Here is a 24,222-nt window from a genome sequence, read left to right on the forward strand (position 1 = left end):
TCTGTCTCATATAGAAGCAAAACCTAGAAGGCCAAGTTGCCTGCTAATATTAGGGAACAGAGGAGTCCCCCATCTCTCTCCTGCAGGTGGAAAACTGACTGCACAGCTGACATGCCAGGGGACATAAAGTCACGGATGAAGTATCGGCCTCTGGTCTGTTGGCTAGGGCATGCCCTTTGGATGGAAACCTGGGACTTTCCTCTTTCTCATCACAGGTTGTCAACTTACTGCAAAAGCATAAAGAGTTCATACAGCAGAAACTAGAACCCAGGACTCCGCTGCCAGCCCCGTGGCGCACCCACTGGTGCTGTGTCTGGTTGCTCTCTCTCGTCTTCTGATGGCTTACGCTACTTCGGTCAGACAGAGCCACTTCTTCACCACCAGGCAGCCTCCTCCATCATCAGATGTATGCATGCAACCAGCAGCAGTGCAGTGAGGACTCAGACAACCATCTACTGCTCATTAAGCACCTTGACTAATTACCCTGGAGAAGCTCAGCTATGAGGAGTCTCAGAGTGGAGACTGTGGCAGAACTGAGGTACTTGCCTTTCCTTCTGCAAATGTGAGATGAAGGAAGGGCAGCTCAACTGAATTGGTCAAATAAGATGGTAACAGCTATTCAGAGCAGTCTTTTTAGATGACCCGTACAGGGATTTGTTTGCTCTTGCTAGAGAGAATAAAGTAACAGTCTGGACTTGGAGGGGTTAGTGGGGTTTAGCTGACTGGAGAACGTGATAGCTTCCGTGTAAACTTCTGATTTCTCTTTGATTACACCAGAGTTTAGTGTCTCCTGAAACAGAACGTGGCTTATGACTCAAATCTTTGATACTGCTTACTTTGAGTCAATGCAAAAACAAACATCACAATCCAATGAAAGGTCATTATTCTTACAGTGAAAAAAAAACAGGGCACATGTCCACAGGTACTAAGGCTAGCCTTAGCCCAGAACATACAATTTTATTATATTTGAGAATGTGTGGCCATCTAACTGCTATAATGAGCATTGCCTGAAACCTTGGTCAGTAAGTAATGAGTGAGGAACTAACATGGAAACTACTGAGATACAGGTGTAACTTTCCATTCTCCATGCTCTTTCCAAATACCAATTTTATGACCATTCAAGGTGGCCTAAGTCTACAGTACGCTGAAAAATACAGTCCTGCGTGCCTCACCAAGGCTGCATGCTCCTGCCACCCTTCAAGCTACCATGAGCTCTTTCAGGACGGCCAGATAAGCTGCCTAACCCTCCACCTTATCTGCCTGCAACCGTATCAGACCTCTGCTGGGGCTGCATAAGGGTCGGTGCCGCCAAAGGGAACGGGGTGGGAATGTGCGTACAAAGCGGGACAACTGCCTGCAGAAGCAGCGCGGACTTAAATGGGAAAACCTGGCCGTGACACCACACCGTCAGGAAAGGCGAGCACAGATGTCACCCGCCACGCGTGCAGGGGACGTGCCTGGTGCCTGAGCTGCAGCTGTTTGCTCACCAGAAAAGGGCTGCGTTATCGCCTTCCTGGTGGGACCTTGGCAGGGGCAAGCAATGAGAAAGTCTTAGCCTTCACTTCTGCTCTGTGAAACAGGCACCAAGGCAGACAATAACCAGCTGATGGAAATGTAATAATAGTGATGTGAGTCATGTAGGAGCATTGTTGCATTCACTGGGCTGCTATGGGATGTCTGACCGACCACCGGTCCCTACGGCCAGGAGTCTGAACAGCTCCAGCCTCTGGAACAGTTCAACTCCAAGAACAATCCAGTCTGTTGAGGCAGATTTGACATTTCCATGGAAACGATATAATGGACTTGTCTGTGTTGCTACTACGTACATACATTTATATATGTATGCATATACATGTAGGCTTTTGCCTAAGACTGCCTCAAATTGATGAACGGCTATATGAGCGATTTTATTCAGCTGGCAAATAAAAGGCACTGAATTATGGATAAACAGATAAACAAACTCTCCATGTAATAATCAACATATTGCTTCGTGAGGAATACGCACTATTATTATAACAGTGCTGCACAAAACAGAGCCTATCAAGCTCTGTTGGTAAGCAAGGACAGCACGACACCGCGCTAGAAAGTTTTCAATAAAGTCTACCATAAACAGTCTTGGAATGGTTTCTTAGCAACAGTCAGTGAAATATCTTGTGATTTTTTAATTAGCATGCAAACAACATGCATTTCATTTTTAACTTCCAAAAAGTAAATATTGCTTGGAATTTAAAAAAAGATATAAAAAGTCCGAAAAATATAGCATATTAACTTAAATTCATAATATCTCATAAAATGAAACTGTCCACGTATTAGTGAAACAATAGCATAAACAGTCCTGAATTTTTATCATTTTAAATTTGCAGGTATATAAAACACAATAACACATAAACTGCTTTAATTTAAAATAAAAATAAAAAAAAGGAATATTGTGATTCTGAACAAAAGCCCCCAACTAAATACTAGACAGGTAAAGAAGGAGCTTCAAATAAAGACAACTTATTGCACGATCATCATAGAGCTGTTTGAAATTTCATCCAAAAGAGGACAATGACAAGCCCAAAAGCAGAACGTGAGGCTACCCTGATCATTCGTTTCATCTGTAATGGAAATTTCCTTGGTTAGAAATTCCAACCTATTGAAAAGTGTAGGCTATCGTACAAAGAACAGAATATAGAACAAAGATTTTATCACCACAGATGCACCAACTTTTAACTGCTAAACCCTTAAAGCTTGCTTCACAAGAGAGCAAAAGTAAATCTAAAAAAAGAGGATTACCTGGGCGGAACTGCTTCACCACTACAAAGCACTGCCGAGAACTATTAAAGATCAGGATTGACACACTGAGGAAGAAGATAAAAAAAACAAAAGATCAATGCTTTATGAAGGATTAATGCAGCACTATTAAACTTACATCTTGAGAATTTCATTTTAACTGCATAAATACATAGAAGATTTATTACTAGAGACACAACGCAACAAGATTCTTGACCAAAATCCATCAAGAGGAATAGATAATGGGTCATGTTCCCAAAGCAAGTCACTTTTGTCTCCTGCCATATAGATAAAGTAACTCGCCAATCAATTCTTCTCTCCAACAGGAAAAAAAAAAAAAAGACCAACTCTAGGGACATGGCTACAAGACAGCAATAACAAGAAAAGAATTTCTTAAAAAACATTTTCTTCCCTCCTAACAGGCCCACATGAGGATAATCTAAATTTTAGGAACAATCCAGCCCAATTCACAACCAGACTTCCGTACAAGCACTGAGCATCACCTATCTGTAGCCACTTGCTGAACTGGGGCCTTAAAAAAGACACTATCCAAGTCCAATTTTGTCCAAATTTAAATCAGAAGCAGTTTTAACTGCTACCGCATTCTATGGTTTAAAAGTCAGATTTTAATCTTTCCCCCATCCTCCTGACTGTTTGAAATAAATATAATAGGGAAACCTGACGGGCTGAGTATTCAGAGATGCTCATAAAGTGCAAAGTACTGGAGTTCCCCACTCTTTTTTCCAGTAAAATTACTCTTTGATTTTACTAGTTAAAAAGAAAAAAAAGAAAAGAAAACAGACAAAAGTCTCCCTCCTAAGTTGGTAGCCCATTAAAACCTGCAAAAACAAGCATGTATTATGCTTATTACCATAGCAGCATTCTGTCATTTGTTATGCCTCACTGTATGCAATGGGAAAGTTAATTCATTATTCTACGAATTCTACAATAGATTATACTAACAATGGCATATTTGCAGAGTTTAGTCAAACTTTTAACTTTCCTTGTAAAAGAGCTGTATATTTATTTTCACTATTTGATTTTATAATGCAGTCTCAAGCTGCCAGAGTAACTGCTACTTGATGATTATCAAAAACAATATTAATGTTTATTATAATAATATATAAAGACCAAAACAGAAGGGGGAAGTCCAGATGTTAACGTTTATATTCATGGTTGTTATTCTCAAAGAGCTGTACGGCATATTGATGGCTTCCTGCCCCACGAGATGTCATTTGCAGGCAATTTTCAAGCAAAGGTTTTAGCCTTTGGAGACACTGAAAGTGAATATTCGTTCTTTTTGTAGAAATGGGGGTTCTTTCTGACACAACCCCAAAGTATCTGGGAGCTGCAGTGTGGGCTGCTAGAAGAGACGAAGTTAAACTACAGTCTATAATGTTTTTAAATTTAATTAAGTATTATTCTTTAATTATTTTATTTTTTCCCCCTTTATGTGGCCATTCATTTTTGCAAGAGCAGTACTGTCTGAGGGTAGACATGGCACAAAAGGGGATAAGGAATTACTGCTACCGAACATATATATGTATATGTATATGTGTATATTGACCATCATTCCAAGGCAGAGTACGTTGCCTGAAACTGGAGACAGCAGCAGTCCAAGTCCAAGGTTAAAGAGAATGGTAGGGACTTCTAAAGGATGCAGTTGCCCTTTGCTTTTCTTCACAGCCACCACCCCAGGCCCAATTTTTCCTTTGGCATGCCTTCTTCAGCATGTCTCATTAAATAACTCATACGAACTCATTAAAAATGGTTCAGCTATTAGACATTATTTTTTTTCCTAAGAGTCAATCATTTGAGATTTTTATGGAACAGATGGGAAAATTAAAAACAATCTGTCAGAATTAAGGAACAGGATCAAATTAAGCTGGAAAGGAGTAGCAGCAAGTTATTACAATTGTCTGCTTCTCACACCATCTTGAGATGAGAGGGTACAGAAATGGCACAAATCTGCAGAACTTTCTATTTAATTACTTTTAGTTTTCTGAGAGACTGACAAACAATTTTGAACATAAATTTACATGTTTTAACAAACCCCAACACGCAAGTTCTAATAGTTCTTGTCAGACTTGGAGAGGAGAAAGTTCAAAATTAAAGCTTCTTGAGATGAGTGTGACCCTACAAATACTATTTGGTATTTTTTATTCCACAAGAAACAAGATAACATGAACTATTTCCACAGGTTACTATGCTTATAACTTACAAAATGTCATTTAAAGCTGAATTCAGTAGAGTTATTTGAGGATTCGATAAAGCTAGGGCAAGGCCATTCAACTGATCTAACTGGAAGATCCCCACAGCCACTGCTTTCAGTGAGTTTCCTTACTGCTGCAAGAGCCCAAAGATGTGGTTTCAGTTCTCTGGTCTGGCATATAAGATTAGGAAAGTATCTTTCAGAGTTTTACATCACCACACAAAGAATTTATTACAAAACTATTTCAAAAGTACTATTTTTACAGATGATACAGGTTACCAAAAAGTTCTATTACAAAAGCAGAGTTGCAAATGCATCTTTCAGTGGTAACATACCACAGGATATTAGATGAATATTTGACGTTTCAAGGTGATTCCCTTTAAAATATTACAACCTATCCTATTTTTAAATATTATATATCCATCTATGTACGTTAAAGTGGTCAAAAAAGAGTAAACATATAAAATAAGCAATTAAAACTTACACAATGACTCTTGGGAACATCTCCACAAATAAAAGATATGGAAGATCAATGAAGCCTAGCTTGTGTGTTATCAAAAGGGAAAAAAATAATAATAATAAAAAAAAATATCACACAATCCTACTGGTGGCGGTGGGTGAGCTGAATTTCCTAAAAAAGTACAAAATCTCAACAAGACATTAATCTGATATGGATATCAAAAGGTCCTAACCTAACAACAGGCTTCAGGTACACATGAGCCAAAAAGCTGCACAGTGCCACTTTTTTCTTTGTTTTTTTACAAAGGAAAAAAATAGTCTAACGTAAAAGAGTCAAGGTGGATCTGAAACTTGCCTCCATGCTTTTAAAACAAGGTGCACAACTAAAACAGCTTAGACCTACCACCCTTTTCATTCTGGGTAGCGGGTCACTCCTTTTGCAATACTCTGCAGTTGTAAATCTTTGCTGGCTATCCCTGCAGCAGCTGACACGCAGGCAAACAGCTGGTGCAAAAGACCAGGTCATTAATGCAAATGCCATGCCACGGAGCCACAGACCTGCACCCGGGACACACCGGGCTGAAACCTCATATGCAGGGAGCACTTGGGGTACCTGCCACTGCTGGTGGGCTTGCCACACGTCTGCAGGCAAGAGGTGGCAAAGGAGAACACTCTCCAAAACACCCTGTACATATATTTGCTTCTGTAAAACACGGATCGCCTTCAAGCAATAATGGAGCCCTGGCTCCTCTGCGCTGCGTTTCTCAGAGGCTGCTTTAAGGACTACCACTGAACAGAAACAAACCACATTAGAGATGCCACGGTCTGTACAGTGTCTTCCAGTGCTGGTGATGACCACAGACCTGCTCAGCCTTCAGGCCAGCTCCTCCTCGCTTCAGACGTACAATAAATCACTGCTCCAGTGACCAGAGGCTTTCTCCCAGAGAAGGCATGCACATAAACAGGGCACTGTGCAGTAACACAGGAAACTGTTCTTTCTATAAATATAGCAACAATTAGTGTAGCCTTAAAGTATTTTAAGAAGGATAAATACCTAAAATGTCAGCAAGATGTATCTAGAAAAAAAAAGCTAGCCTGTGCTCAAGCTTTTACTCTAATCATGTTTGCTGAAAAATGTGCCTGGTCTTGGTACTTAATAGAGCATTTTCTTAGAGGGACTGAACTATTCAGTCCAGGATCTCACCTCGCAGTTAACCAGTAGAATTCAAAGAAAAGCCTGACTGAAATAGCTAAGCTTTCTTTAGGCTTCTCTAATGGCTATCAGGCTTCCCTAAAATGTCAAAGTCAACGAGCAGAAAATGCATGCAGCTCACTCCTGGCCATCTACGACACGGGATTCCAGAATCTTAATTCCTCTTCCACCTTTAAGAATCTCAATAAGAGAGAAGATCTCCAGCAGAATACTTCCCTGAGAGCTGAAAACACCGCTTGCAGGAGTTTAGAAAATGACTCCATTGTGTGCCACTGACCTAGAAAACCACTTCCAAGTTTTTCTTTCCCCCAGCACAGTACACCTCTGTATTTATTGAGCTCGTGGTAACTGATGCTTTGTGACATTTTAGCAGAGCAGACATAGGTGGAGAAATGATATTACAGCTTCACACCCTCGAGGCTGAAAAACGAAGGTGATGCTTCCTTCTAGGAGCCATGTAAAGAACACGGTACGTGACCACAGCAGGTACGAGGTAGGGGACAGATGAAAACTGACATCCTGTTAACACGTGCACACACATATGGAAGGACAGAAAGTTAATTCTGTTGAATTACATCCTAGCAATTAAGATCAGCAAGCGAGCTTTGCCAAAGCTACAAGAACAGGTACTTCTTGAGATCCAGTGCTTCAAGGATGTTATTGTGTTTGCTTTTGGCTGAGGTACGTGCTTTGTATTTTGCTGTTGCTTTTTTGGGGATAGAAATAGAATTTCACTTCGTAGTCGTTGGTTTTGTCATTTTCTGTCTTGATGATTTGTCAGTTGTTAACCTGGCATACAGTTAATCCACAAGCACATGCTAACACTTCCTAATTGCTTTTCAAGAGACAAACTTTTAGAATCCCTTAATAAAAGGATTCATTCAGCCTTTCGTTAGTCTTACATGTGACCTTAATGCATACTTTACAAATCTGTATTTGCAAAAGAAGTAAATAAATAAATCACAATTTAGTAACAGCAAAGAAAAGGACAAGATCCTCTTGTGTTTCTGTGAATGAAATAAGACTCTCAAGACTGGAGATTAAGCTTTTTAAAGATAAACTTGCACTAATACTATAGTATGCTAAGTAATTGATGGGGTAATAAGGGCAAAGAAACCGGCCCTTCTTTAATCATTTTAAGAGCAAGTCAGGATATTGTTTTGTAGATGTCTAGCATGGGTATGAATGTATCACACACAAATTCTGATCGAAACTGAATAATGGAAGATAAAGCACCTAAAAAAGACTGGCATTAACACTGAAAGCCAGGGCTTCCCAGCTATTAACCCCAGCTCCTTCCACCTACTTTTAAAGGCTAAAAATTATCACATAATTAGTTGAAAGTCTGTAATATTCTTTGTGCTGCTTAGGAATGACAATCTCCTGCACCATAGTGGAAACTCAAAAATATAATATTATTTGATTAATTAAAAAAAAGGGAAAAAAATTAACCAAGCCCCCACAACACTATCAGAGCCTGTGCTAATTCAATGCCATTCTCAAAGGCAATGAAAATAGAATGGACGATGAAAACAAAATTCCAAAAAGGAATACAAAAATGGCATGCAAGAATAAAAGTAATGTACTTAAGTCCCCTCAACTCTCAGCATATTTGGTATTAAAAATCCCTGTGATGCAACCAAAAGAAAATAATCAACTGTAGTGTGCAACCATAGAAGCATTTAGGGAGATGTACTCATCTCAGCTCGAGAGCACATGAATACAAAACATACACGTAGTATTTTTGCCTTATATGGCTTATAAGGGAGCAAACAGCAAGATTCATGAATCATTCAAGAAGGAAAATAAGAGAAAAATATATCACTTAGATGTGCCACAATTGTTTTAGCTTTAAAGTATAAATTTATTTTTTTCTTAAAGTTACATGAGTTTGGCTTTCTTTATTTATACAGAGTTGACAAAATGATCTTTCACATTATTTTCTGTGTCAGATCTATAACTCCATTTAGTCTTTTTTTTTTTTTTTTAATTATTACCTTTGAGAAACACCCCAGATCAGGATTAAAGCATGCTAGTGAACAAGCATCCTTTTCTTTTTCAAATCAGAAAGGACTGAGCTTTCAATTTTAAAGCAACAAACAAGCAAACAAATAGACCTGTTTGTGAGCTAACAATCAGAAGTAATTGTAAGGGAGGATTCATCCTCCAGGAAGGCCTACTTCATCTTAAGTTATTTCAAAATTATTTTTGGTGACCACAAGCAAGAATTGCATACAGCCCCTGTGCTAATTCTGTATTCAAATTAACCATCCACAGTTGGACACGTCCCTGAAAATTTACAACTTGGTATCTAAAGTGCTGTCGTCTTCCTTTTATCAGAGAAGCACAGTATCGTAAGCCAGACAAAACAGGCCCTTCGTTTCAGAACAGACATGTAATAAAGCTGTACCCTTTGATTATTCTCCAGTGCAATTCCTTTAGTTTCCCAGAGCTTTAACTATAATGCAGATAGTCCTGAGATTAAACGTGGGCTTGCACAATCTTTATTGGTTCATTTAAGTCTTCCTTCAAAGCATTTTACATTTTTCAAAGGCCAGCACCAATCCAATTGGCTGCTTAAAATGCAGCCTATTACAAAAGCAAAGCTATAAGCTCCTGACAAAAACATTCAGCCTTTCATACTAATCACAGATAAAGTGGATTTGGCAAAAGATAATTAGAGACGTCTAGAAGACTTCTGTATTCAGATGAAATGTGAAAGCTTCCTCCTATACGATTTAAATATTTAATATCAAGTAAAACCGGAATAAAGTGGTGAGATGCATATGCTTAAGAAAACGTTACATTGGGAAAAATCAAAAGGAAGACTGGTTTCAGAAAAGTGAAGTGCAGCAGGAAGTTGTTCATGACACCATAGAGCAGGAAGCATATGTTTGGTTAATCATCGGCCTGGTAGAAGAATGAATTAAGAAGTGCTAACAAATCCATACACATGCACTTCTAAAACATTCCCTATCTCCTTGTAAAGCAGTAATTAGTCCCCTATTCAAAGAATAAGATGTAGGACAACTTGTTTGGAATAAACAATCCTCCCAGCACCCTGTTTTCATCTAACAAAGAAAAAAAAATAGAAAAGTAAATTCAACTGCAAAATAAATGAGACATCAAAGCACGTTGCTTTCAATAACATTCTTTAAGTGTCATATCTTGGCCCGTATCCCAGGATACCCTTGGAAATGACACACTGCATCTTAATGGGATTCTTTCAACAAAATATTTTAATAAATAAATTCAGGTTTTATTCTTAACTTATTTCATTAAATAAATCTTTGTAGGCATTACGCACAACACGTCAGAATCTGATGGGCTTTTGTTCCAATTCCTAATTATTTTTGTGAAACTACTGCTTATAAATGCTATCACATATAAGACCACCAAGTGATCTATCTAAAAGGCAGAAGTATGACTCCATTCTGAAATGGCAAAAAGAAAACTCTTAAAACAACTTGAGAATTCAAGCACTGTGCACAGAATAAAAATTTCAAGTGTTCTGCCCAAGCTAAAATAAGGGACAAACCAGCAACGTTCTTTCATACCTATCAAAAATCAAATATGAAGTGAATAGCAGGCATAAAAGCATATTTTTCAGGTATAAATGTATAGTCCTATAGTTCCTAGTTTTCCCCTTTCTGGAATAATGGATTCAATAGTTTCTTCTTTTCCACAAGATATTTTCCGATAAAATGCAAAAAGACAGGCACTCAGATTAGAAAGCATTTCCTAATTTTCGTAAAATTACTTTTATAATTCCAGATGCAGGCCACGACCACTTTACTGTCTCTAGACCATGTAAGCACTTTTGACACTCCTTTCAGACAAACAGATTTAATTCAAAACCACATGGAAGGAAGTTCTTCTTGAAAGGTTCTTCTTGACTAGAAGAGAATTAATATGTCCACTTACTTTAATATTGAAAAATATTGAAAAATGAAATTCTGCATGTTGTAAAAAATAGATGTCTCTACTTTGGCCACCATAAACCTGTATGTAGAAATCTGTGACTTGTCAACCAACACTTTTATATACATGCTTAGTTTAAAATATTTCTATTGATTCGGATCTTAAAATTAGACAAACATTTAACTTTCTAATGAATCAGTGCCCTGAACAAAGATTTTATTGCCATTTTACCCTATCCAGTGATAGGGCAGAGTTGAGTTTATATGTTATACGGCGTTTTAATGGCAGATACTTAGAAAGGGGAAAATCAGAACCTGAAAACCTGGCTTATGATTTTGTGTTTTTCTCTGATAACTGTACAGCATCAAACACATTTATTTTTGCCTTGTTGCTACGATTTTGTTTAGATCAGATCCTAAGGTAACAATATAATAAGACATCTAAAAGACAGTAAATATGCCTGAAGAATTCCTGGCATACCAGCAGAGGATATATCAAATCTTTGCTTAAAAAAAAGAAGAGAAAACAACAGCAAAAAAACAACAAACAAGCATAAATGTATTTTATTTGCAAATATCATATGCAAACAAATCGTGTAATTACTTGGGTTGAAAGGAAATCAACAGGCTTCTAAGATTTTTCCTTCTAATGGCAGGAAAAATATCATTATCCTGATAGCATCCTTGATAAACAGATACCAAGTCTAGACCTGAGCATTTCCAGTGACAGCGATTACAGAACATGCCTTCCCAGATTGTCTTATTGCCCATTGTTAAAAATGGTTTCTTAGTGTTTCATTTATGAAATACTTTCTGTATGACACCATTCTTTCTTGTTCTGTCATTGATTACTGATGAAATTAGATGATTCTGGCCTGCTTTAGAGCATTCCTTTCAATTTTTGTGATAAGCAGTAATTTCTCTCTTACGGTTATATTGTCCTTTGCAAGAACATGCCCAGCTATCATTACTTTTTCTCTCAGCTATTATTTCCCTAAACTTTTCATCATTTTTGTTGTTTGTTGAACTACATCCAGTTTATTTTAAACAGCGCATTATCTTCTGCACTATCTTTGAAGATAATCATGAGAAGAACTCCACTCCATTGACACCCTGGAGGAGATGTTACAAAGGCAGACAAGGTTTAGACAAGGTTTATACCACAAAAGCCTATCATTACACATAAAAGGCACTTGCCACCCAAGAAAGATTATTTTTTAACTTAAAAAGATACTAAAAGGCTGTATTTTACCCATCTTGAAGCTACTGTGATAATTCTTGCGCAAAGGAAGCACCTGAGTTAAATTTCATGGTGTCTTATAATACACTAGGACATAAACCAGAAAAATACATACGGGATTAAATTTCCATAAAGCCCAAACAATCCGGCATATGAAACAGGAGAAGGAATTTAATCCACTCCTATAATGTGGTCAGGGCACATGACTTCCACCCCGTCTCCAGAGCTGCCTGCTGCAGCCCCTGAGCCGCAATAGCAGCCGGCTGCCCCTGGCGAGGCAAAAAGGGGCAGCGGGGACGCGGCAGCCCCTATGGCAGCGTGCTGCAGGTACCTCCCAAAGTGTTCATCTTCCCACTCCCTGTCTCTGTCTTGTCCCATGGGTGTCAAGAACCTGCAGGGGACAACACGCTGGCGTGCAGATGTCCTCCGCTCCTTCCAGCCTGCAAACTGCCTCCTGATGGCAACCCGTGCTTTGCAGTTCTCTTTGCAGAACATAAAGCATCTTTTCTGAGTGAGCAGTTCAATTAAGAATGAAGTTGCTTTAAATGAGAAATAAATCGATCTCTTAAGAGAAAATTCTCTCATACAGCAGGAATATTACTTCCCCCTCTCTTTACAGAAATGAGAAAAGAAAGTTTTTTCCATTAAGAATTTTTAAGTCGAACTACTCGCTGAGCCACTCTGACATGTTTTTGTAGTTAAAACCAAAGTATAACAAGGGTGTAACGCACATGCAAAGTTTAATTTTTTTGGTCCTACTGCCTTTTCCTTCTCACATGATATTTTCAGGACTAGGAGGAACTCACACAACACTCTTACAGGCAATTCAGTCTCCTCAATTTATTTCCCTTTTGAAGTAGTGTACTTTACAGTGAAAGTTTAATTCTTTTAAATAGACAACTAGCCATCAGTTTGCTTAATATCCTTTCACAACACAAGCTGTCCTTTTCCTTGTCAGCTAGCAAAAGGTTCCTGTTCCTGAACATTATTACTCAAAGCACAAAAGCAAGCACATGACTCTGCATTGACCTTCATCTGTTCCCAAATTATGTCTTTTAAAAGCCTTGAATCTGTTTAAGGGGAGCTGCTGAAACCTGAAACGAACTGGGTCTATTGCTTTATAAAGTAGATGAATGTAAATCTTAAGTATTACATTTCAGGCTCTTAAGGTACTAAATATAGCAAAATTAGGATGAGGGGGGAATACAACTGGAGCGTGACTCTGGTTTTAGAGACTTTTTTTTTTGTTACAGGCATGGATGATTACTTTGTAATATTTAGCATATTTCTATTTCTGACAGAAAATCGCTATAAACTTGCAGAATTAAAGTGCACTCCTGATCAGGTATTTTACTTTTAATAGCAGTGATCTTAAAAAACAAACAAAAAACCCTCCCTCCCAGAAATCACTGCTGATTGCTAACTAGCTTTGATAGACTCAAATCTAAGAAGCATCTTGCATTAATGATTCTATGATTTAAATTTTTCATCTCTTGTATTCTGCATGATTCTCTTAAGGATGTGTTTCATAATGTGGAAGAAAATTCACCTGAGTATTCAGAGGAAAATTAAAGTTAACTATAAAAAAGGCACAATGAAGTTAATGCAGAAAGCATCTTCTCCTGTGTGTTACTGCCTGACACAACAGGCCATAATTATCTAACACTTATGAGCACCACCTCAATAAACTTTTTAAATACTTTTAATGGAGAAGAGGTAATCAAGATATTTTTTTCTTCATTTACTTTTAGTAAATTTCAGCATTATTTCCGAAGACATGATAGAAACCTGTAGTGAGCTCTCATACTCTTTAACTGCATGTGTCAAAGAATCATTAACTTAAATGTGACTCCACAGGACCAGAACAATAGTGAACACCTTATTTATGGATAGAAAAGTGGCTTTCAAGTTGACAGATTTCTTGACAAGTTTACATCTTTTTGACAGTTATCACATGAGAACTGCGACTTTCATAAAGTGTATTTAATTTTCTTATGAAGTCATAGAAACTTTCAGGTTATAAGAGACTTTTGGAGATCATCCGATCCAATCTCTTGCTCAAAATAGGCAAACTTCTAAGTTAGGTCTGGTTTCTCTGAGCCCCGTCCACTTCAGGTTTGAATTCCTCCTAGGATGGAGACTCCTCTGCCTCTCTGGGCAGAATGTTCCCGGATTTAGCTACTCTCCATGTGCATGTGTATGTCTTTGTGTCCTGGGTCTTCCTTTTATTACAATTTAAACCCAAATAGGGTAGGAAATGCTGCTTCTTTTGTCTATAGTGATATTCAACTGACTTTGGCAGCACAGGTTTGGAAGGTTTGCCTTAGTAACAGTTTACTGTGTGACCAGTAATAATTTCACCAAAAAAAAATTTTTTTTTGGTCTTTAAATGGTACAGAGGAATTAAGAGTAAGCATAAATTACAAACTAAATAAAGCAGAGGCGACTCCAGACATACCCTAGTTTTGAATGCTCTTAAGAAAGCTCAGGAGCCACACAGTATGGGCTCAAACTCAGACCTGCAGTAACTAAGAAGGAGGGGGGAAAAAAGGAAAAAAAAAAAAAGGAAAATCTAATTAAAAGCTGTCCTATTTTAGCTTGCACTAATGTTATGCCACATGTGTACGGTTAAATGATTTTGTGTTGAGCCCTACTGGAATACATTGAGATATGTAGGTGACTCACACCTAAGGCAAATGAAATGACTACTGCAGTCCTCATGTTTTTGTCGTCGTATTATTTAATCAGCTGTTCATCTGAACAGTTGGAAAGGATACATTTATACAGAAATAGCTTCAACTCACTTGCTAAATATTTTCCTGTATCAGGTCTATATTCTAGTACAAATCTATTAAATGTTGGCTTATGCTGGCCTTATTCAAAATGAGAAAAAAAACAAGGTTCCCAGAGGAACCAGAAAAGACAAGCTCTGAGTTTACTGTCACATGGCACTGAAGTCCGTCATAAACACTTTTACTTGTGCTGCTGAAGGAGGATAACAGATAAAGACACGAATTAGGCTCAATGTCTGTTTTTATATGATTAGCAATTTTTTTTTAATATTAGATATCATTAAATTCATTGCACATATCAATTTTATGTAAATATATAATACACACATATGCATACTTTGTAGATCTGTTGTTCCAATGTATATGTTCTATTTAAGTAAACAACCTCATTTAAAAAAAATGGAGCATTTACCAGTGTTATAGCATTTTCAGTAATAAAATAAATTTTAAGTACTTTTGAAAAGTTATCTCAGATATGGAAGACTCCTACAATCTTTCTGAAGGAGACAGTTATCTCCTAACTTTGTGCACTAGGAAAAGGAAGTCATGACCAACAGGACACAGGCCCTGAAAGCCCCTCCTCCCTCAATATTTTATCCCTCATTAAGAGCAATGAACCTCTAAGGGCCCTCTAAGTACAAAGTCCTCTACACTTCAGCAACTAGACAAGACGACTTTTCCATATAACTAGCATCACAGCTGTCTTACAAAAATACAGTAAAATGTAGGGCTTCAAAGCATTATAAGGAATTCTGAACCTAACTAATCTTTTTGATAATAATTGACTTAGCATTCACAAAGAGAATGTATGAAAAAACATGGTTTTCATATACAGAGGTTTCACATTATTACCTTAAGTTTCAGAAGTTGCAATGAATTTACTTGTGAAAGAGCGCGAGGCATTCTGCAGTTCAACAGTAGTCACTAATAAGTTAGGATGGCAGCTGTTGTACATCTGAAGCTAACAAATGTTATGTGACCAGAGATGACTGGCATGACATGTGGCTGTAGCCTTTTTATACAGTTATGTACTCAACTATTTTAAAAATGTTCACAAAAGTCCTTCAGAAATACTGTTCTCAAGAAGTTCATGGAAAACTGATCCTTTAATATTTACCCCACTCGGTTAGTTGCATATCACACATTACCACACAGTGATAATCTGAAGCTAAAACAAAAATAATAACATAAATTATTCTTCTGGAAGATACGTTCTTCTCAGCACTGTGACTTGAGGCTGGATTCACTTGCTTGAAAGTACAAGGCATATATTAAATTTCCAGCAATCAATTATCATTTCAGCTTTTGTATCTGTGCTCATAAATCCTGGCACATGCCCATATGGATAGACAAAGTGCAAAGACAGAACTGTCTTCCAGGCAAATTCCAAAAGCAAGTGTGAAGTTCAGTAGTGAAATATCACTCCTTTTTCTTCCCTTAACCTCAGGCAGTACAGGCATTTTTAATCAATTTAATATTTTCCTAGTCTTCTTGGAACTTTTACCTTCATAATCTTTAGATTGATAAAAAGTGTTGTTATCACTAAAGTGATATAAATATCCATTTCAAGAGCCTACATACAAAAACATTCACTGTAAGGATTTAGAAGGTTCTGACAGAGCAAAATTTCAGAAAATGCAATTGATTTTACTTAACTCATACACAAGAAGTATATCTCTCTCAACATGACTCTGGTTGTGTCACAATTTCTTTTGCCATTAGTGCTTTCTACATTTTATACATTAATAAATTCAGAAAATCCTTTTTTCTAGGGAAAAGCTGTTACCTCTGCTTTTTATTTTCCAATACCTGAATTTTCAGTAAGTAGATTACATCTTTATACATTTAAAAAGAGACAAATACTTTACTACTTAATAACTCTGAGCCTGCGTCTGTATCATACATACTCTAGCTGTTATTATTTTGCATTCTTTAGAGTCAGGAGTAAACTACTTTACCTCCTTCATAGGAAAAATACAATTGGAAAGACAGAAAGTCAGAGGCCATCCATTTCTTCCTGGGTGATTAGGAGAGCATTTTGATCTACAAAATGCATGGCCTGAAAAGGTTTCAGCCATCTGCAAAGTCACTTGAATTAGGGTTTGCCTGAAACACCATTATGTAGAGGTGATGGAGAGGATTAAAATAAAAATAAAAAAGCACAATACTAAGATTTGATCAAACATGAAACAAAACCTCCACCTCATTCCAAATAATTGCCAGTGACAAAATCAAACGGTATGACCGTAACTTTAGACCTCTTTTTATGAGCCTTTGTAGGGCAATATTTGGGCTTGTATATTCACAGGTGAAGGAACATGATCACATATTTGGGCCCAGACCATTTATCTACACAAATAACAGGGTTAACTACGTGCGGACAGAGTCCTTCCCTCAGTCGATATATTCACACTCAGAGAAGAAAATTTCATACAATTCAAACTTTGTTCCATCTTTTATATCATTACATCATGTGCAGTATATCACGTGCCAAAACTCTTAACATCTGAAAAGTCAGGCACAGACAAAACATACTGAAAGACGTAACAAACCATAAGATTTTAAAATTTCTGCTAATTCTGTTTAAAATAGTGAAGAAGTATCTGCATTATGCAAGAAGTAAGAATTGAAGAGGAAGTTGGAGGAAAAACAAGAGACTCAATATACTAAGATTTGACCAGCAGAAGAGTATGAAATACAACATAAAGACAAAAGGAAATAATGTGATTCCATCTGTTACCTGTCATGTGTCCTCATAAAGTCCCAGAACTTCTTAGTGCCATTCTGTGGAAAAAATATATAAATGCATCAGTAAAATTAATTCCAAATGAAAACTGACTATAATGAAATTGAACAAAATTTTAGAAGGTATTTTTTGAACACTCAGTAGTGCTGGTTTTACTTACGATGTCATTATTCTGGATTTTGACAGTAAGTATTAAAGATGCTGAGAACTATCTTAAGGATTTCTGAAGCTTTAGTCCACAGTATTAGGCTGACAGCTAATGAACGACTGAGGTAGTCTTTGGGCCCAATTCTGGCCACAGTGTCAACTCCAAACCCCAATCTACTCATTCAGGTGCTAGGAAGCTATATACAGCTAACTTTCAACCAGTAAAATAACCCACAGATCTAAGTTTGTCCATGGTACATGTGCAGAAGTGGACTTATATTTGCAGGACAACTCAGCATTTACCTCCTCTACTGTGTCACTGTTTACTACTCGCAAGTCATCTTGTCCTCCGCTATATTAATAAATGACAGGTACCACAGGTAACACGGCTGAAATAAACCCCTGAAAACAACCACTTTTCAACAGTACACACACACAATTGCATATATATTCTATGTTCTGTAACCACTTTCATCAGTTCATACACACCAGGTAACAGAGACATGCATAGAATCACAGAGTGGTTTGGGTTGGAAGGGACCTTGAAGAAGATCCAGTTCCAACCCCCTGCTATGGGCCAGGACACCTTCCACAGACCAGGTTGCCGAAAGCCCCATCCAAGCCTGGCCTTGAACACCGGCCCTTCACTGGGCAGCCTGTGCCAGTGCCTCAACACCCTCAGAGTAAAGAATTTCTTCCTGATATCTAATCTAAACCTACTGTCTTTTAGTTTAAAACCATTACTCCGCGTCCTATCACTCCCCTCCCTGACAAAGAGTCCCTGCCCAGCTTTCCTGTAGGCCCCCTTTAGGTACTGGAAGGCCGCTATATAGTATGTAATTCTGTACCCTATCTATTAGATACGTGGAAATATTTTTCAGATGAAGAACAGCTCGATGTATTTCCCTCCTCCATCAGTTTTAAGACTCAGCATACAACCTGAGGAAATTCTTTTGGTTGACAGTTGACACCTTTCTTGTATTAGCAAGGCAAATAACAGACCAGCTGAAGACCTACAAACCTAAAACATGCCTAATGTGAAGAGCAGCACAAGCTCTCTATTATGAAGTATGCTTAAACGAATGGTCAAACCCTGAGCAACTGGTTAATGATTTAAAGCAGGTAAATGCAAGCAATGAAAGAAGAATCAGGTTCAGTTGGTGGGTAAAGGTGCCAACCATTATTGACAGGCCCTTCAGCTCTATTACAGATGTCATGGCTACCAAGTACACAACAGCTGGTGGGGATTAGATAACAAGCACTCTGGTTCAGAGATTAAGCTCCTGAGCTTTATGAGTTTACCGAGCTTTTTCGAAGAGTGACTGTTTGCTTGCTAGCAGCGTTTGCCTTCATTCCCACAGCTCTAATTATAAACAGTTGTCCACCTCAAGAGAAACTCTAGTCTACTCTTCCATTGGTGCCTGTGCATAACTTCTGTAGCACTGACAGGAATCAAATGCACGCATCAGAAGAGAAGCCATGTCATTGTTTAAACATAACATAATGTTGAAAGAGAAATAAAGGCAGCAAATTCTGTGTGAACGGAAATATTAAAACCCTTGGTCATCAAGCTGAGTGTACATCCAATCTGTTCCACCTGGTGAGAGACAGAGGAACTATGAAAGGACTATGACAACACATAGATGCAACACTCAATAGCACAGAGCAATGCTGTGTGGCAATACAGTTTAATGTATTAAATTCATAAGGTCTGCTCAATCCTTTTGTAGATTTATTACTACCTGTACAACATTAACGTGTGGGATTTTCTCTTGCTTGCAGATTGCTATGCGGTTTGTTGTTTGCCATGAGCAACCTGGAAACTGTGGACTAGTGATAATGTCTTCTGCATGTACCTTCATATTGGTTCTCCAGCTTCAACCTTCCACTATCGCAAACAGTAAGATGTGCTCCCACCCATTCTCCCTTTGTAGTGTCAGCTTGAGAGAAATGTGGGTGTCCAGCTATGGAGAAGGCAGAAATGCCTGCACCACAGATATCCTAGAATTGATTTAGGCTATTAGTCCTGTGATACTGATTCCCATGGTGTGATCCTCCTGACTTTTTCCTCCTGCCATCATTTTGCAAATTATGGAACCTGATTGCTTTGGAGCACTTATGAAAGGGTTTCAAATAGCTGAGGAAAATTACACCCTGGAGAATGAGCCTCAACCAGATGGGATCCATCAGATTTGAATGCCCTCTTCTCATGGGTGAGCCCCATTAACATTAACAGAATCTACCACACAGACGTGCAAATAATTTTTTAACAGAAAGTAAAAGAAGAAACTTAGTACCTTAAAAAATAAAAATCGACAAATGGTTCACTTTTTCTATTTTCCAAGCGGCTGGACAGCATATAAGCACTTTCTCTAGAACATAATTTGATTAGTTTAAGACCCAAATTCAAAACCAGCCACAGGTTAAATTAATTTTAATCTGTCCATTCAAGATGCTGGTTATGATCATATACTCAGACTGGACAATGTTGTTAAGGTCTTGTCTGTCTATATTTGAATACGAATTTATTTCATATGATCAACCTGCACCTGTCCAAATAAATAAATCAATAAACAAATGAAACATTCCAACATCTCATTGTTTACAATGGCAGAAACTCAAATGAGCACCATTCATGCCCTATTGTCCAAGTCAAATGTAATTTGAACCCAACCGTATGGAGTTGAGTTTCTATTGTACCCAATGCATGGTTCTTTCCTAACAGACTAGTATGAAGGTTGCTAATTATTAATAGCATGTAAACAGTTACCAATGGTTCTTATGCTGCTTTACATACTTTACAGAACATTAATTCTAACCAGTTTCCAACCATGTAAAGCTGTACGTAATATCTTATCCTTAAGACAAAAATATTAATTGCAGAACTCATCAAGATTCATGCCTTTAAAAGTCAAGTAGCCATGACTACCTGTTAAATTTAACCGTCCCATTCTGTATATCCTGTCTTCTGCCTTTGACAATATTCTCTTATCACCACAATTACAGACAGTAGCAAAGAATTAAAAGGTATCAGTTATCAACATCACTCCCAAAAACCAGAAGCATCTTTGTGAAATATAAAGGCTCTCTCAAACACTTAATGTTCTTCATTTTAATACATATATATTTATATTAAGTAGTCCGTTCTCCGATGTCTATTAAGGAATAATCAGAGCATCTCTCATTGAAGTGTGAGAAGTAAGCATAAGAGATTGCTGTGAGATCTTAACACTGACACTTAACACTTTACATTTAAAACTGACTTAAACAACTGTCCTTCAAATATGAAACGTCTCTATTAAAGGGAGATATCTCAACACTATATTAGTTTTTATCTCTTTGAAATAGCAGTTTTGATACTCTTCACAGCATATACAGTATATAACACAATTGATTTGGTAAATCTTTAATTACAAAGTAATTACACTCTACTTCTGTGCTCAATGATCAGATTCTGTCATGTTGCAATGATGAACTAGTGCATATAGTATGTGTAAATTAATAAAGCTGTATTCCAGGGGAGGCAGCATGTAAGACAGCTTCGGTTCATGTTACTCAGAAGACAGATTACTTACATAAGCACAAATTGCGTAAGAAAGCCGTATCAGGTCAGGCGAGATGTCCATGTTGCCTTTAACAGCGAAAGGAAAATTTAAGAATAGAGGACGCATAGAGCAATGCTTCCCCAGACCACTCTTTCAGACCTTTGATAGAAGGCAGTTGAAGGTCGTCAGAAGACAATGCCTCCAAAAGGCATCCAAATTAAAGAGTCCCTCCCTCCTTCTCCCCCTCCCAGAAAAGCAAGCACAAATAGCCAATTCTATACACTACTTGAGCATGCAATAGCATGTCACAAGTCCTGCTCATTTTGTCTGTAAGACTGACTTGATAATGGCATTGACAACTTAGAATTACAGCAGCATACTACAAGCTTCCCAGTCCACACAGAGCGAACTCGATCCCTTTCCGTTCACGTCATTGCAGGACAACCACGCACTGCACAGAGCTCTTTGCTAGACAAGTGCTGACAGTGGATACAAGTTCCGCAGATGCGGCTCCTACCAGCAAGGCGCTGTTTATGATGCCACCCATACCTGATCTCCACATTCTCTGTCCTTCCTCTATCCGTGAAACCATTTCCTAAGACCCTTCCTGCACCTGCTCATTGCCATACTTACAGGCAGCAGCCTGTTCACACCATCTGTGACAGATAAATTGGACCTGTCTGCAGCCTCTGATCAGAATACCATTCTTTTTCCCACCTACACTCTCTCTGTGTCTGGATAAAATGCCATTAAGACTCACTGCACCAGGGATATAGCTGTCCTCTGCTTTCCTCTAATACCTTATGCAATATAATGTCTGAATGATGTGGTCCCATTGCTGTCAGGTTACCTGTGCAAAAGATAACCTGTGCAAAAGATAACCTTTGCTTACTAGAGAAACTCCTTTACGACTTAGCCCAGTCTAGCCAATAAAGACTACCAAGAGTAGTTTGGGGGCAGCTGGAATGCCTTCCTCCTTCTCATCCCTGTGGGCAGTACCAACACATGTTCTGCTACCTGATATGCTCCTGAACCAGCTCATGCTTTTGGAAAATGTGTCTCCACATGTGGCAACGCTCAGCATTACACTGATACCATCCCCAGCTGTCAAAAACAAACAAACAAACAAAAAGCAAAACCCCTGCAGTTTGGCTGTGGTCTCTGCCATTGTGTAGAGCCCTGCAGGGCCCCCCAAAGTGGGTTTCTGTGTAGATGTGACTTCTTCAAATGGAGGGAGTAAGCACTTCAACATGATTTTGGAGGGACAGATGTAGGACTTCACCCAACGATCATTCTGCTCCTCCCAAAGGAGGGGATCTGATCACAAATAACACAAGTGAATTAGTGGTGTGGTGGTGCAGTTACAAGTAACAGGACCAGGACCTTTCCAGTGCTACTGAGTTTTGGGATGGTGAGGAAGAGAAAGAGGTAGTGACGCAGCAGGCCATACCACACAGCTTAATGTAGCCTATGCAGAGGGCCACACTAAGGGCTGGCATGGCAGAAGCCTGTAAAATCATGAATGACATGGTGATGGTGAGTATGAAACAATTGGTCAGTATTTCCCATAATACAGAAGATTCTGTCATAGCTGGATACCCGAGGAGAAAGGCTAAGGCCTACCTGGGCACTGAACTGGTTCCTTCTGAGGAACCTGTGGTACAAACTGCATTATATATACATTTTAAAACATCCTAATTTAAGGTTTAATAAAACCTAAGCTAGGAAATGTAAAGTTTTATTCTCAAGTATAAATTGAAAACATGCTAGCATTGTAGGTGCAACAACACTAAAAAAAAACTCTTTAAATGTTTCTTTAACATTAGGTAATAATCATTACACAACAGTTAAAATGAGGTTATCTAAAGCAAATCCTCATCATGAAGGTTTACAGTAACATATTTCCTGTAGTGATTGTTGGGAGTTCAAACCATTCAAAAAACCAAACCTTACATTAGAATTGCACCAACTTAAATGACAGAAAACCTTCTCGTAAGGAGCTCTGAACATATCATACATGACCTAAGCAGTAAAGATATCTATCTGTTCAGACTCTACATAAAGCTCCTTTTTAATTTGTATTATTTAAAGTATGACAATTTAAACAGCTGCTGAATTGAAAACATTGGCCAGCAGCATCTCCTATGTTAATCCACAGAAAAGCGCTGCTCGGACAGACAGCAGCCAAAGTTTCCAAGAACTGTACAGCTGCACCAAAGCCACCTCAGTAAAAGGGGTTCTTACCTTACATTACAGACTTCTGAGGAGGCTGGTAACAGGCTAAGAAAGCAGGTAACTTAAATGTTGGGGACATATGTCCAAAATAAGCAAACTAGCTTCACATATGCCACTCAAAGACAAAAAAAAAAAAAAAAAAACTGTCCATGACAATGATTAACTTCTTATTGTTTACATAACAGGAGAGACAACGAGACATTTGGCGACCCATTGTGATGGGCATTAAAAATACTTAGTGGGAACAGTTCCTTTTCAATGATCTTACAATTCAGTTAGAGCCCAGACAAAGTTGGTGTAAACAAACAGAGGCAGTTAAGGAAGAAAGGCAAATACATTATGGTATAGATAAGCTACATGCACAGGTTATGAGGGTTAAAATGAGAAACAACAGTAATGATCCCCTAGCCTCTACCAGTTGGGCTGGGTTTAAAGCGGTTATCCATGACATAAATGTTCCATGCTTGTGAAGAAAATTGAACTCCTGAAGTTGATGCAATTATAGCATAAAAATAACTCTATCCTCACTGCTCCATTTAGTCTTCTGTTTTCACAGTTCTAAGACACAAAAGCAGTTAATGCCCTCAATGCAAAGGGATTATGACCATTCTTCAAGCAATAGAATAATAGCATTACAGGTTAAAAAAAAAAAAAGAGAGAGAATTATTTGGCAAATAACGGTCTTAAACCAGAGTCAGCAGTGCCAAGCAAGTGTGCATTCCCTGTTTAATCATTTACATGTAACAAAGCAATAAAACTCCCTACAGGAACAATCAAATTTTGCTTTCTTCTGTTCTCATGAAAAAAAAAAAATCTTAGAAGTATAAGAGTATTTTTTCATGAAATGCATTTGTAAGATTTGTTTTCTATTGCACACTTTCCCATACTCAACCAATCTTCCGTAAATTCATCCATACAGTTTAGTACCAGAGCACATGGCG

General features: G+C 38.1%; 1 protein-coding gene across 1 annotated transcript in view; it reads right to left on the reverse strand.

Annotated features, from left to right (window-relative positions):
- NUDT14 (nudix hydrolase 14) overlaps positions 1-24,222 on the reverse strand; it is a 60,091-nt gene that overhangs the window by 14,487 nt on the left and 21,382 nt on the right. Inside the window, exons 2-3 of the mRNA XM_035551402.2 lie at positions 17,349-17,392; positions 2,776-2,840 (exon numbers count right to left, since the gene is read on the reverse strand). Of these exons, the coding sequence (XP_035407295.1) occupies positions 2,776-2,840; positions 17,349-17,392 (109 nt within the window). The remainder of the gene's footprint in view (positions 1-2,775; positions 2,841-17,348; positions 17,393-24,222) is intronic.

This window comes from Cygnus atratus, chromosome 5, assembly GCF_013377495.2.
Source record: "Cygnus atratus isolate AKBS03 ecotype Queensland, Australia chromosome 5, CAtr_DNAZoo_HiC_assembly, whole genome shotgun sequence".
In the NCBI taxonomy this organism is placed as follows: Eukaryota; Metazoa; Chordata; class Aves; order Anseriformes; family Anatidae; genus Cygnus; species Cygnus atratus.